A 14669-nucleotide genomic window follows, 5' to 3' on the forward strand; every position below is an offset into this window, starting at 1 on the left:
TTTTATTTGCAGAGGTGCAACGTTTCGGGGTAAACCCCTTTATCAAGCATCAAGATAAAGGGGTTTACCCCGAAACGTTGCACCTCTGCAAATAAAATATAGCAAGGGCTTGTACCTGCTTGAAAGAACCCTTGTGTGCCAGTGAATTCTTCCTGTAATCATCTCAATATTCCCATAAATTCCACTTTGCTCTGCATGCACCCAATATGGCTGCTTCCCATACCCAGCTCTGCTCTGATCAGTGCCCCTGCACCCATAACTATAGGAATACTAACGCTAGGCACTTCTTGTTCTGACTTGTGTTTCATGTATTTTTAATTAGGTCTTTTCTTACCCATCATCCCCTTTGGACTTAAAATGCTGCATAGTTAAAGTCCAGAAAGGCTTCATCGATCTCGCTTGCCATCTCAGCAGGGGGTCCTTTGGGCTGGGTCAGATTCGCTGACAGTTTGGTGAACTCCTCATCGAAATACCCCACATCCTCCGGTCCATTTAGGCTGGGTACGAACGGAGCTGTTACGTTCTTCTCGATAATATCATCCCAGACAATGCCCTGCAAAATAGGCACCATAGCAAATGCTCATTATTAGAGTTTCATCATTAGAAGCTGAGGATATGAAAGGACTGTAACTCTTGGATAATTATTTGAACAATACAGAAAGGGGACTTACATTAAAGAATGGATGTTCTGCTACATCTGCGGCATTCCCCGGGGTGGAACCTAGCCTCTCCTCAGGATTCTTCTTCAACAGCTACAAGAAGTGAAAATAGCCGTTACACTGAAGAAGCAGAAGCTTCAGGGAACTCAAGAGAAAGTGGTCTCTGATTATAATAAACTGAAAGCTCAGCGCTACTTACCTGTGATATGAAGCTTACTGCTTCGGAGTCCAGGGATGAGGGGTACTGTGGCTCATCCTCCACGATGGAATCGTATATAAAGTCCCTGTCGTATCCGGTGAAAGGTCTCTGAAATGATTCATGGGTATTTATTAGGAGGCCATGCTTTTTTATACAGAGTGTTTGATGAGTATAGATAAAGAACAGTATTTAACTTTAATACATCCACCTATAGCTGGCCAGTGGCAATTGCTGCTTACCGTTCCGAGGAGCATCTCATAAACGATGACGCCAAGAGCCCACCAGTCGACGGCTCTTGAGTACTCCTCCTCCATCACGACTTCGGGCGCCATATAAGCAGGACTCCCAACCATGGTGTTGGTGCGGTCTCCATATCCAATGCCTTGATAAAAAAAGAAAAATTATAATTGTATGCCCTAAATGAGTTCCCTTTGCTCTGTGTAATAATACAAGGTGGCTCTTACCAGTTTTGCTCATCCCAAAATCGGCGATCTTGATGTAGCCGTCTTGATCCATTAGTAGATTCCCCGGCTTTAAATCTCTGTATTAAAATAAAAGGGAGATGTTATGACACATTAAAACTGCTGTGAAATAGCTGAGCCATAAGCCAAGCTCAAAGAATTCTGGTTCCTGTTCTTTTTCCTACTCTTAGCTTCAAGCAGTGACTTTCAACCTGTAATTGTCCTGCTACTAAATTGCAACAGCTACAAATCCCCCTTTATTAACTCTTACCTGTGTATGACGTCCTTGCTGTGAATTCCTTCTAAACCAAGCGTTATACAAGCAGCGTAGAACCTGCAAGAATAAGAAAATGACATTTGATTATTATATGGCACATTCATAGAGGAATCTTAAAGGGGTGCTTAACTATTATATTATAGAATGGCTAATTACAAGCAGCTTTTCAATTGGTCTTCCTTTTTGTACATTTTTTTATTTATTTGTCTTCTTATTCTGGCTCTTTCAGGCTTTTAAATGGGGATCACTGGCCCCATCTAAAAAGCAAAAGGTACTGTGCACTGTAAGGTAACAAATGTATTGTTATTGCTATTTTTTATTACTCATCTTTCTGTCCAGACCCTCTTCTTTCCAGGCTCTTATTCAAATCGATGCATGGTTGCTAGGGTTATGTGGCTAACTAATTGCAAACTAATTGCAAACTGGAGAGCTGCTGAATAAAAAACTAAATAACTCAAAAACCACAAATCATAAAAAATTAAAACCAATTGCAATTTGCCTCAGAATATAACTCTCTACATCATACTAGAGATTAATTCAAACGTGAAAACCCTTTACTATTAGTGTAGCATACCTCTGCCACTATCATTATCCTCCCCTACTCCTCAGTCTCCTATAACTCTGGGACAAATATCCACCTACTGTCATTTATACTTACTTGGTTGTCTGTAGATCAAAGTGCTTGCTCCTCATCAGGTGGGTTCTTAAACTGCCTCCTGCCACAAACTCCATGATGAAAAACAGCTGGTTTTTGGTGCTGAATGTGGCGTATAAGTCCACTATAAAACTGTGTGGATTCACCAACTGCCCAATTTGCTTCTCTGTTAAAATGCTGAAATATAAAAGAGAAAATGAGTCCGGCACAGAGTAAATTATCTTGGTAACAAAAGCAACTGGGTGAATGGAAGGGAAGTGAAAGAAAAGTATATAAAATAGAAAAGATTGTGAGACAGAAAGCAACTGCTCCAAAAGCAAAATGAGAGAATTATGGAATCATTCCCCATGAACTTACTGTTCTATATCATCAGTGGAATCGATGTTGTCCTTCTTGAGCACTTTAATAGCGCAATAGATGTTTGCTGGAAGATACTCTACTAGTAGAACCTGGAATTAGAAAGTGAGTTTAGTGTCATTGTTACCCTGTATATGCTGCTAAAGATCCAAGTCCTAATTAGAGACTCAATCAGTTACCTTGCCGAAGCTTCCTCTGCCTAAAACCTTAATCCGGCGAAAGTCCTTTGCTGTAAAACTGCTGAACTGTAGCTCTCTGAAAGGGAATAACATAAATTGTGTTTTGTGCATCTTGAAAAACAATGTATATCTATATTAATAATGTATGTATTTATGTCTTATATTGAGGCTTTGTCTTACTGTGTCGTTTCAGCCTCCTCTACTGTCATCTCTTCAGCCTGAGAATCCTCTGGAATGGGGCTGTAATCGCCGGGGAGAGGACCCATCGATGTTTCAGAAGAGTCTTCTGCATTCTCAGGAACTTCACTATTGGGAAGAGGTCATTGAGGTACATGATTAGTATAATGCAAGTTTATAGTAGAAATCAGTCTTAACCGCAGCCTCCCATATAAAGTGTGAGTTTACCTTTCTTCCTCATTCTGTTGTTGTTGTTGCACTGGATCTTCTTCAACAACAGATTCTGCCTCTTCCCCAGCTTCCTCATTTGTATCTTCTACAGGTAAGTCCCTTTAAATATAATGACGGGTTAGTGTTTATTCTAATTCATTTTTTTCCCTTAGTGATTTATTAGCTTCATGCTATCCTTTTTTCTTCCCTTAGCAAGTATGTTCTTCATAATCCTTAATACTACAGCACCCCTAGCCATAATTCATAGATGGCACTGTACAATTATGTATTGTGGAATCTCCCGGCCAAATGAAGGGGCATCTTACCACCTGTCCTCTTTTTTTATGCCAATCATTTCATCTGTTGGTACCTTACTTTAATTAGAATAATATTCCTGTTATTGTGAAGATATTTTTGTTCTTATTTGATAAAAGTATGGGATAGGGATTTAATCTCTAATAAACTCCAAAATATCCTTACCTGTCAGATGGTTCTTCAGGCGGCTGTTCTGTCTCTGGAACAGGTTCCTCAGATGATTCTTCATGTTGATGCTGCAAACAAGAGACAGGCAATTATTGAATGTGGCTTTACATGGATATGATAAGGGCAGTGTTTGTGTCCAAGAAATGAATGGCGTCAATGTAAAATACTCACTTGTGATGAATCGATGGTGGGGTCTGAAATGACCTGAACCTCAGGCGCAGTGATCTCTGGTGCAGGGAAGTTGACATCGGTGTCCCTTGTAGTCTCCAGAACTGCATCTGAAATATTGCAAATAAATTTGAAGGATATTAGGATTTTCAAATACAACATTCTTGAATCTAAGGCTTAAGACCTTTTTCTTGATTTGTTAAGATGCTGCCAATGAACATTGTTTTAAAATATAAATTTAAAAGATATGAAGGTCATCTATAGTTCTGTGGGGCTCAATCTAAAGGTCCACATCAACACCAAAGAATTGGACAACACTCCGATCAAAAGGAATACAGGTTTATAGCATACTCCTGCAGGGATCCTACGCCCAAGGATCCCTGCAGGAGTATGCTATAAACATGTATTCCTTTTGATCTGAGTGCCGTCCAATTTTTTGGTGTTGATGTGGATCTTAGCAGTGGGGATGCAGCAGACAGAGCACCCGATAGGAAACATATGAAGCAGCTACAGGGAAGATGAGCTTTGAGCAGTCCTTTTGTTTTTGAGCTCAATCTAATGGGGGTCAACCTAATGTCCATGAAGAGGTAGTGGATGTGATGTTATGATGACACACATGTAATGCCAATAGGAAAGAGGCCAGAGACTGTTATATCTTACCTGGAGAATTCTCTGCTTCCCTCTGAGCTAGCTGCTCATTGAGCTTGTGGAGAGAGGAGAAAAGGGCTTTCACCTTCCTCTCACTGATGTTCCTCAGCTCCTTCACTTGGGCTTTGGTCTGTCTGTCCTTGGTGACAAGGTACAGCTTTTGCGCCCCTGCTGCTATCCTCATCTCCTTCCGGATGTCTCTCAGCAGCTCCTGCTTCATACCTGAAAAGCAAATACTCACCCAGGGCTCACAAGCATCAAAAGACTGATTGATGTCAACAGTCTATAGAGAATAGGGAACAAAATCAAGAAAAAAATGATTAAGCAATTGAAATCCTCCCAAACTTTAATGAATATTGAACATTTTTTATGTGATATTTGTGAAGAACATCTGAAAAATGTAACAGTAATGTTTGTCAAACAGGTTTGCAAAATATTTCTTGTAAGCTGAGGATTTTCTCTTTTGCAGTGACAGTTCCCCTTTATATCTGGTGGTAAGGACTCTAATCGTCAGGCATGAAACAACGACTTTATATTTCCATCTGTCTTACCTCAGTATGCCGGTGCAGGATGTTGCACAGTTTGGCGCCCATCTTGACGCTCCTGTATCAGGAAAAAAAGGTTGGTATAAGTCACTGCTTTAGTGGAGATAAAGAATACAAATGTTTGTAGCTGCTGGTAAATGGCAAGCTCAGGACAAGCATCTCTCTGTAACTTTCCCACTACACATATTAACAATGACCTGCTGTTACCATGCATAGGACATTCTAAGAGAACTAGCCCTTAAATGAAACTATTATTTAAACTAATATCATTAAACTATTAATTAAACTATTTTAGTTGCTTATAAATGTACTTATACAAGTGCTTATTTGCTGCTAGTTTACCCCTGGAACTATATCAGCATGACTGTCGCACTGTGGGAAGCCCAAATATTGCTCCGGGATCTCAGCCCCTGACTCCCAAATATATATATGTGGAAATTTTAAAGACTATTTGTAGCTAAAAACTACAATAATCATTGTCTTTAATATGTCCCCCCATCCCAGTGTCTTTATCGGCTCCACTAAACCCTGAATTCTGAAATAAAAACTTGCTTTCTGTACCTGTCACAAGTCAAAGGTCCACCCAGACCCTCCCCTTTTTCAGACAATCCCCTCCCATTTATTTGTTCCACAAATCAGATCATTATACCTGTTAGCCCCCCCACTTTCCTCTGGATCAGCTAGCAGTTACACAGGTTTTATTTAGACAAAAAGGTTGAACTTGATGGACGTGTGTCTTTTTTTCAACCTCATCTGCTATGTAATAAATATTACCAGAGGGATAAATTCAGGATCCCTACCTTCCTCCTGATGACCCGCAATGGGTTGAGCAGGTTGCTGTTATTTCTCTGCTCTTGATGTAAGTTGGTAGTCTTTAAAAAGACTGTTTTTTTTCTTCTTTATCCTCTTCTTTGTCGCTTTTTGGAGTCGCTGCAAATCGCTCAGATCACTAAGATCGCTCTTAGTATTTCATTTTTTTGGGGAGAGACAAAAAGAGATTGTGAGCCAAACACTCTTTGACACATAAAGCTTTGAATACTGTTTTTCCCTTTCTCTATTCTTCCCAGTTATACTGCGCTACTGAATATGTTTGCTGCTCTGAAATAACCAGTAACACCAACCAGTAGCAGCTTTAATAGAATGAAGAAGCCAATTAGGGCACATACAAAAGGTTGGTGCAATCAAGGCCCTGGACACCCCTGCCAACCAATTGTGGGTCCTAGTGACCCCAATGTACTTAGGGGACTGTACAGACTAATGGTTAAAAATAGCTGAATATTACTGCCGTATATTACTGGCAGGGGACCTACTCTGATCAGTTCCCTGCACCCATAAACACTAGGGATCTTTATTGTAGGAATTTATTCTTCTGATTTTTGCTACTAATATTTCCATTTTGGCCCTTCCTTACATATCATCCACACTAGTGCTGATGCTAGGGACAGTTGCTTATTACAGTTTCTAGGATGAGTGGTACCCTTGACACCAAATGAAGCAATAAATAGACAGGGAACATTAAATACACATTGCATTAGAACTACAACTATGCCGCAGGGGATGCTGGGAATTGTAGTTCAGCTATAGCTAGAGAAGAACAGGTTTAGGCTCAGCGAGACAGTGATTTGTGTTGCCTTTCTGTTCCTTAGCTCTGCACTACCCACTACAGGTCTCACTACCCCTAGCAATGGAACACGGGCAGATTTTGGGCACCTTGACACCCACAAGATTTAGTAGATTGGGGGGCAGGGCTGCCATCAGTAACCATTTTTTAGGGGAATTAGGCCCTAGGGCTGTATTACTGAGTAACTGTAGGGATTAGCAATTCAACATTGTTTTATTCAATAATTCCCCTAACATGTACCTATTTGCCTCCCACAGCCGGCGTATTTGAAGGAAAAGTGCATAAAACGTACTAAAAACAAATTAATGTTTTTTTTTATAGAGAATTTAATTAAAAGTAGGTAGGGTGTGTGTGTATGGATGCTGGATTTTCATTTGGAGGGGTTGAACTTGATGGACTTTGTCTTTTTTCAACCCAATCTAACTATGTAACTATGTAACTCAATTAAATGTAGTTACATGTTAAGGTTGGTACATAAGAGCAATGGAGAAACCACGGGGCACTGGGCAAATTTCTAAGGAGCTTGTCAATACTGGGCACTCGAATAGAATGATAGAATTAGGACTTTTATGACATAGCCCAGGGGTCTCCAAATGTTATCTTTTTATGGGGTCCCAGTGGAAAGAAAGTGTATATTTGCTGCTAGTCCTTCATAACTGCCAAATGCAGGGTCTGTGTCTCCCAACCAGCACGAAGATTAAAGGAATCTCCCAAGCCCATTTTAGGGGAATAATCTCCAAATTACCTAAAGTCAGTAAAATGATCATCATCTACTAGTCTGGGGGGTGTCACCCAACCATTTCCCATCTTTTCTTACTAAAATAATGGTTATTTGGCCAAATAATCTCTCAGAAGGAATTTACACTTAACACAGAGCCAACCAACGGACTAAACCAACTGTCAAATCCCTGGGTATGATGTCTCCTCTCTTCTATGGGACCCTGCTGTATGTCCCCCAATCATTTGCTAGCACCCCCAAACTGTCCCTATGGCACGTGCTTCTGCTTCCCACCCCTAGTTCCAGTACTTGGATAAAGGGGAACATGTATTTAGCTACAATGTTGGTACAAAAAAGCAGGACAGATACCCAGGGGGCAGATACCACAGGACAGAGGGGCAAAACTCTAAGGAGCCTGTCAGTACTGGGAACACCCTATGGTGTGGTACACTGGTCCCAAATGTTACCTTCAGTAGAAAAGGTGTACAGTATATTTGATTGCAGCGTTGCATATTTGCCAAATCCTGGGTCTGTGTCTCCCAACCAGCACTAAGAGTAAAGGCATCTCTCAAGCCCATTTTGGGGGACAATCCTCTAAATTCACTAAAATCAATGAGAACAGCAACATCCACTAGTCTGAGGGATGTCACCCAAATGTTTACCCTTTTTTTTTTGTTAAGAAATGGGTTATTTGACAATAAAATCTATCAGAGCAAAAGTACACTCACCTCTCTCTCGCAAAGTCAACCAACGGTCTGAACCAACTGTCATCCTTAGGGGATGAAGTCACCTCTGTTCCCTGCTCTTAAAGGGGAAGTGTACCCTGTTGATTAATGAGGTTTATATGGCAATAATTTACCATTAGATGTGCAGTACATACCCAGCTTATTATGGACACGGAGCTTTGCTTTGTATGTTTATGAGTTTGAGTCAGTGCAGTTTCTGTGCTTTATATCTATCAGATCCATTCATTCATCACTGCTGCTAGTCAAGTCTAGTGTAACCTGGGGGTCCTTTCCTTTACCTGAATAGTGGGTAGAGATGGGGGTTACACTACACAATAGGAAGGGCTTTGTGCTTAGTAGGTGAAGTGGTATATACAAGGTATGGATGGGGGGGCAGGTTCTACTAATAAAGGGGCAGATGAGTGTTTAAGCAGCACAAATCATTCATTACTCTGGCAGTGACCAGGCTGCTTGACTGTTGGACCTGTACAGAGAGCCCACTCATTTCCCAGCATAGGTATTCTTCTGTATTAAACACTGTTTGCTCATAGCCTGTACAGACAGATACTATAGAGCTGTGCCAGTATAGTTACTCTTCTATAATAAGCACAAGCCAGTAGGAACAGCCCCCTAAATTCCCTTACAGCCTGTACAAAGAGATACAGTAAGGAGGTTATTTATCAGAGGTTGAGTTTGTGAGGTTTTTGTTTTATACCTCAAATAAACTTATAATTCGAATGTGTGCTTATTCATAAAAAAATACAAATGTAAAAAACGCCTGTCTGCATTCAGGGGGAAAAACCTGAATAATCATATTATTGGGCAAAAAAAACTTGAATTGCTCAGTTATTGAGTTTTTGAGCACAGAGCACTTAAAAAAAATTCAAACATTGTGAAGGCTAAAAACATTTTTGAATTGTTCAAGGGACCTCTGCCATTGACTTCTACATGACCTCGACAGGTTTTAGCTGGTGTATTTTCAGATTTGAGCTATTTCTAGCTTTGGTTCATAGAGTTTCCAATGAAAGTCACAGACATATTTGCATTTACGATGTGCAGTTCAGCAGACAATGCCCTGTATGTTTGTGCACAGCCTGTACATGGAGATAAGGTAAATTAGGGTAGCAGAAATAGTAACCCCCTTATTGACAGAACCCACAGGGTTAGTACATGGGCAAGATGGCAGCAGGTCATGTTTCAATGGGCACCTGGAGCAGGAGTGCTGCGACCATGAGGCTCCTACTCTGAATTTCCCACTTATGTTCATGAAAACTAATGAGAGGCAAAATTGGTACTTCAGAGAGAACCTACAGAAGAAATGCCCTCCTGGCTGTGGAGAAGGTGGAGCTACACTTGCTTCCTGCCCCCTAGCTTGCACCCAAAGTATTCTGCTAGAAGTTCAGCAACTACACACGTTTCATGGTATGAACATAGTTCTCATCAAGTATTGAACAGACTGTAGTGCCAAGATTGTGTTGTTCCATCCCAAGTGGGTTTGTTAATTGTGCAGAGGTAATACCATACCAGCATGTTCCAAGATATGTCAGACAGAGATGTGTTGCATATAGATTCAACATGCATTAGATTGCTGGCTATTCACTTTTTCCTTTTTTTATTTATTTTTTGTATTTCAATAGCGTATATTAAGCAACATTTTTTATTACGTGTTAAAAGCATTCAGTATCATATAGTTGTATAAATAAAAAACATGTTTCTATTGCCTGGTTAAAGATAGGGAATGAAAAGGAGATGAGAAAAGGGGAGAAATAAGAACGAGGAAGGCTAGCAACATTTGCAGCAAAGGTATAGGATCCATTATCCAGAAACCCCATTATCCAGATATCTCTGAATTATGTAAAGTGTTGTCTCCCATAGACTCCATTTTATCCAAATAATCCAGATTCCTTTTTCTCTGTAATAATAATTCTGGTAGTTTGTACTTGATCCAAACTTAAGATATAATTAATCCTTTTTGGAGGCAAATCCAACCTTTTGGGTTTATTTAATGTTTACATGCTTTACTAGCCTAGACTTAATGTATGAAGATCCAAATTACAGAAAGAGCCATTTTCTGAAAAACCCCAGGTCCTGATCATTCTGGATAAGAGGTCCCATACCTGTACATGTATTTGTATTGCAGAAATTGTCATTAACAGAAAAATTCATCATATGGACTGACCATTCTAGTCATTGGGAGATGTAATCTGATTCCTGATGCACATTAAGTCTTGAATCTATTATACTTCTGTTGGATTTTGTATTTATTTAACTAACTATTCTTTGTTTTGTCTTGCAGGTAGAGAGTCCAGTGCTGTCCTGTCTCCTAATAGGATTGGTAAGTATTATGTATAGATGTCATCTCTTCCATGTCACAGATTTCTGATGTAAGGCAAGATAAGCTTGGGGAATTGTCTGTAGCTGTGAGATCTTGTGTGTATAGTAAACAATGATTTTCTGTAACTGTGGGTTAACATAAAAAAGTAAGGTTTTATCAGTGATTTTTTTTTTTTTTAGTTCAGGTAAGATTTATTTGAACAACAATAGCAGGTACAACAATGGAATCACAAACGTACAGTTCAGCAGGACACAAGCTTGGTAATACAAACCAAGAAGATACATAAAGGAGATCAAGTACAGTGAGAAAACATATCATGTCATACACATGCTGAAGACTAGGCATTCTCAATAATCCACAATTGCCAGACAGAAAGATGTTGCTTGACTGTACCATTTTTCCTAGCAATCAAATGTTCTACGGCCTGAGTTTCTTGAATAGATTTTTCCCATTCAGGGTAGGTGGGAGGGCTCCTATCTTTCCAGTGTTGTGCAATAAGCCTACGGGCCTGGAACAATAACTTGAGTACAATTTTTTTGGCTGGGCGGGCTAACTGCACGGGATGATCCATCCCCAGAAGGTACCACAGTTTAGTAATTCTCTCTTGTATCGCTAGCCAGTATGGTTTTATTATCTGACATGACCAGAAGGTGTGTATGAACGTCCCCTCCTCCTGATTACACCTCAAACACATAGGGGAAATCTCTGGATTCAATTTGTGTAGCAGAGTTCTTGTATAGTTAGCCCTATGAATAAAATACAATTGAAGCAGTCTGTACTTATATATGGGAGAGATTAACAGAGGGTCAGAAGCACCTGATCCCATTGATCATCAGTTATCTGCTCAACATCCAGTTCCCATCTATCTCTGACCTTCAAGGGCGACCTCTTAACTATGGGCGACAGGAGGGCTTTATAAAACGATGTTATTTTGTGACCAGGCTGTTCCTGCTGGAACACCTCAACGACTGGAGACACAGACAACTGAGTGGACCTAAAGTTAAGGGAATGTTGAACTGCTCTCCGGATTTTATAGTAGGTAAACCATTGCGAATCAGGCAGTGAGAAGACCTCTTTTAGGTGGGCAAAGGAAGCTATACCCTGTTCAGTCCAGATCTGCCCCAAGGCATAAATGCCAGCTTCCAACCAGGATTTAGGTGGGGTTAGCATATCAAGAGGGGCAAGTTTTTTGTTATACCATAGCGGAGAGAGCGGGCCCAAAGAGTCTGCTTTAATAGTTTGATTCGCTAAGGTAAGAATATACCTCTGGGATATTAATATTGGGTTGGTAATGGGCCTAAGGCCCCCAGGCCCGTGGCTTCCAAAGCATGTATTGGGGGTAGTTCCGTTTGCAACACTTCTTGCCATAGCTGATACAGCGCCTCATTATTGCCGGAGTATCTAAGGGTCCAAACCTGAGACAATTGAGATGCCAGATAGTAAAGTTGCATGTCTGGTAGAGCCATTCCCCCCAAGTCTTTCGGCCTATGGAGGGTTGCAGTGGAGAGTCTACTTCTAGAGTTACCCCAAATAAACAGCCTAAAAAGTCTGGGCTAGTTCGTTAAAAAAGGCCTTGCCTATTTTAATTGGCGCCTGCCACAACACATACAATATTTTGGGTGCTATTACCATTTTAATGATTTGTATACGGCCTGTCGGTCCCAGTGGGAGTTGCTTCCAGACCTGAAATTTATCACGAGCCCACTGTAGCAGAGGGGCAATGTTGTACTCATAATAAGTCGATAATGGTAGGGCCACCTTGACACCGAGATACGTAAAGTGAGAGGCTAGTTGTAGTGGCAATGGTGTAGGATAACGTTAGGCCTCCTCAGGACGATCAAAAAATAATGGAGATTAGCCGGGTTTGGTTTGCAGCCCGAGACTCCCCAAGATTTGTTAGTAAGTATAATAGTGTCTTCAAGAGAACCCAAGGTGTCCACCCAGGTACACTAGAGTATCATCCCGCAGACCATCTGACTTTTTTCCTCCCGTTGTTTCCTGTCAGGAGCCCCTTGAATATGCGGGTTCGCCGCAATTGCCAGTCCAATGGCTCAATTGCAAGGGCAAAGAGCAGGGGCGACAGAGGGCAACCCCTGACGGGGTGCCTCTGGATAGGGTAAAAAATGTCGGTCTGAGAGGGAATTAACCTCGTAAGTGAAGCAGTAGGGGCCACCGTACAGAATTTGAGTAAGCGAAGTAAAATATGGAACAATACCAAGGCCTTCATTACTTTCCATAATAAATGCCCATTGCAACCGTGTAAATGCTTTTTGCTACATCTAAAGGCTGCAATCGCTCTCTGGCCCGAGTTAAGAGTGGTCAATAGTGGAGATTAAGCATGAGCCTCCTACAATTATGAGCTGTTGTTTTTCCCCGGATAAACCCCGTTTGATCCTCAGATGACCATATGTGGGATAACTTGCGCAAGTCGCCTGCCAAGACTTGGCTCAATATCTAGACAGTCAGCCGTGAAGAAGAGATATAGGCCTATAGAGTCTGGGCTTGTTAAGTCCTTGCCTGGTTTAGGGAGGAGATAATGAATGGTGGCTCCATACATAGATGCCGGGAGCAGTTTTTTTTGAGAGCAAACCCCATATGTTTTTGAAGGAGAGGAGCCAAAGTGCAGCATGTTTTTATTAAATTTCTATGGGCAACCCGTCCGCGCCAGGCAGCTTTACCCACTGGAAACGACTCTATAAAGCTCCACAATCCTCACAATACCCGTCAATGCTTGAATCTAAGGGAATTCCCCTAAATTCTCAGTTTCAGGGTGGAAATCTTCAGGGATTGTAAAAACTCATTCCACCACAGGCACCTCATCAAGGTAATTTAGAGCTGTCAAGTTAGCATAAGTAATGAGCTATCAATCGCTGTAATCTCCTCTGGGTCTGAACGACAACTCAGTGCAGTCTTTCTGATATGAGTATTACTGGGGGGAAGTCTTTTCTCTATCGTAGCAGTGGCTAACATTCTACCTGCTCTCTCCCCCCCTGCTCCAACAACTGCTTTGCGTAAACAGGTGCCTATGCTGCGCCTTTCCCAATATGCTGCGAATAGCTGTTCCTGAAGTTGTTTTAAGCAAGGTTGTAATTGCAAAGGGGTAGGGAGACAGCAAGTTGGGCCTCAGCACGTACTATATCACTCTCAGTTGGGTTTGTTGTTGTCTAGACTGCTCTTATACCCTATAATCTCATTATTTAGCTGGCCCGTAAGTACGCTTTAAAAGAATCCCATAATACAATTCAGTCCTCAGTGTCACATTGGAGTTGTAAAAATTCCTTGAGCATTACCTCGTGCTCCATCTTATCATTGTCAAGGATTTTGACCATGGTTTAGTGCCCACTACTCTGCGGCTGTACAACACCACACTAAAGAGTAAGCTCTAAGGGGAAGCATTGATCCTGTTATACCCCTAGGAAGGTATGCTGCTCTCCGCCTTGCACCAGAGCAAGAGAAGTATGTTCACAAAGCAAAGTCTACTTCTGGATAGCACTAAGTGTGAAGTCGAAAAACAGGAAAATACTGTCTATCGGTGGATGAAGGTGCCTCCATACTTCAGTAAGCCCCACACCTCTCATCAGGGGCAGCTAAAGTTAGAGCTGGATCTACAGTACTATGTTGGCGATTCGCAGCCTGTCCAGATCAGTATCAAGCAGGGAGTTAAAATCCCCAGCTGCGATAACCCGTGCATGGGGGTGTTGGGCCATAAATGAATAAGTTGTCTGACACAAGTAGGATCATGGAGGCGGATGTCACACATTGGCAATGATATACTCCTGATGATAAACCTTAGCATGCAGAAAAAATGTTCTCCCTTAAGCATCTGAATTGGACTCCCATAGCTGAAAAGGGACGTGTCTGGACACCAGAAGTCGACACAGACCTGAAGAGTGCCGTACTATAGGTTGCATGGAAGTGGAGGCCTAACCCAGGTTTTAAGAGAAAAGTATTTTCAACTACCGGTAATGCTTCCTGTAAAAGAGCAATGCGCACACCCTACGTTTCAGTCATCAGTAACCACCGTCTTTTATGGGATGATTCATACGACCGCAACATTTCCAACTAACTAGGGTCAAGGTCAATGGTGGCTTTAATCTCCCTGGTAACAAAAATTGCGTATACTGCATGTTGTCGACATCAACTCGCTGAACAGTTCTGTGCATAGAAAGAAACTGTTAAAAAAATCCCTATCTGTTCCCCTACACCTCCCTTTCTTTCTACCCAGATCCCCAACAGTAAGGTAGAAAAGAAT

General features: G+C 41.4%; 3 protein-coding genes across 8 annotated transcripts in view; 1 reads left to right on the top strand and 2 right to left on the bottom strand.

The window, feature by feature from the left end:
• Positions 1-14669, top strand: part of LOC121401076 — a 69450-nt gene that overhangs the window by 21996 nt on the left and 32785 nt on the right. For 4 of the 6 annotated variants that reach the window (XR_005966095.1, XR_005966098.1, XR_005966096.1 and 1 more), the window contains 4 exons: positions 323-962; positions 2981-3115; positions 3245-3286; positions 3698-3824. Coding sequence is in view for 2 of the 6 variants with exons in the window: in XM_041585445.1 (XP_041441379.1) it covers positions 2981-3115; positions 3245-3286; positions 4943-5094; positions 10379-10417 (368 nt within the window). In the remaining 4 variants the exon portion in view is untranslated. Of the gene's footprint in view, positions 1-322; positions 963-2980; positions 3116-3244; positions 3287-3697; positions 3825-4942; positions 5095-10378; positions 10418-14669 lie in introns of those variants that run through there. The other 2 variants (XM_041585445.1, XM_041585446.1) reach the window with 1 other exon arrangement.
• Positions 976-3058, bottom strand: LOC121401086 (cAMP-dependent protein kinase catalytic subunit alpha-like). The gene is made up of 6 exons (XM_041585459.1): positions 2968-3058; positions 2788-2863; positions 2255-2700; positions 1591-1653; positions 1323-1399; positions 976-1240 (listed from the first exon to the last, which is right to left on the bottom strand). Exons 3-6 carry the CDS (start codon positions 2326-2328, stop codon positions 1008-1010), a joined length of 447 nt encoding a protein of 148 aa, XP_041441393.1. The 5' UTR covers positions 2329-2700; positions 2788-2863; positions 2968-3058; the 3' UTR covers positions 976-1007.
• LOC121401089 (serine/threonine-protein kinase N-like) lies at positions 3811-4789 on the bottom strand. The gene is made up of 2 exons (XM_041585462.1): positions 4486-4789; positions 3811-3935 (listed from the first exon to the last, which is right to left on the bottom strand). Exons 1-2 carry the CDS (start codon positions 4691-4693, stop codon positions 3811-3813), a joined length of 333 nt encoding a protein of 110 aa, XP_041441396.1. The 5' UTR covers positions 4694-4789.

Source organism: Xenopus laevis, chromosome 3L (genome assembly GCF_017654675.1).
Source record: "Xenopus laevis strain J_2021 chromosome 3L, Xenopus_laevis_v10.1, whole genome shotgun sequence".
Classification (NCBI taxonomy): Eukaryota; Metazoa; Chordata; class Amphibia; order Anura; family Pipidae; genus Xenopus; species Xenopus laevis.

What these genes read in the sequence shown, in the direction of transcription:
- LOC121401086 (XM_041585459.1), bottom strand. Translation starts at nt 2,328, where the DNA reads ATGGAGTTTGTGGCAGGAGGCAGTTTAAGAACCCACCTGATGAGGAGC. An exon ending in TTTGATCTACAGACAACCAA is followed by an intron (nt 1,654 to 2,254) that starts GTAAGTATAAAT and finishes TTATTCTTGCAG; the next exon opens with GTTCTACGCTGCTTGTATAA. An exon ending in AGCAAGGACGTCATACACAG is followed by an intron (nt 1,400 to 1,590) that starts GTAAGAGTTAAT and finishes ATTTTAATACAG; the next exon opens with AGATTTAAAGCCGGGGAATC.
- LOC121401089 (XM_041585462.1), bottom strand. Translation starts at nt 4,693, where the DNA reads ATGAAGCAGGAGCTGCTGAGAGACATCCGGAAGGAGATGAGGATAGCA. An exon ending in GGAAGCAGAGAATTCTCCAG is followed by an intron (nt 3,936 to 4,485) that starts GTAAGATATAAC and finishes GCAATATTTCAG; the next exon opens with ATGCAGTTCTGGAGACTACA.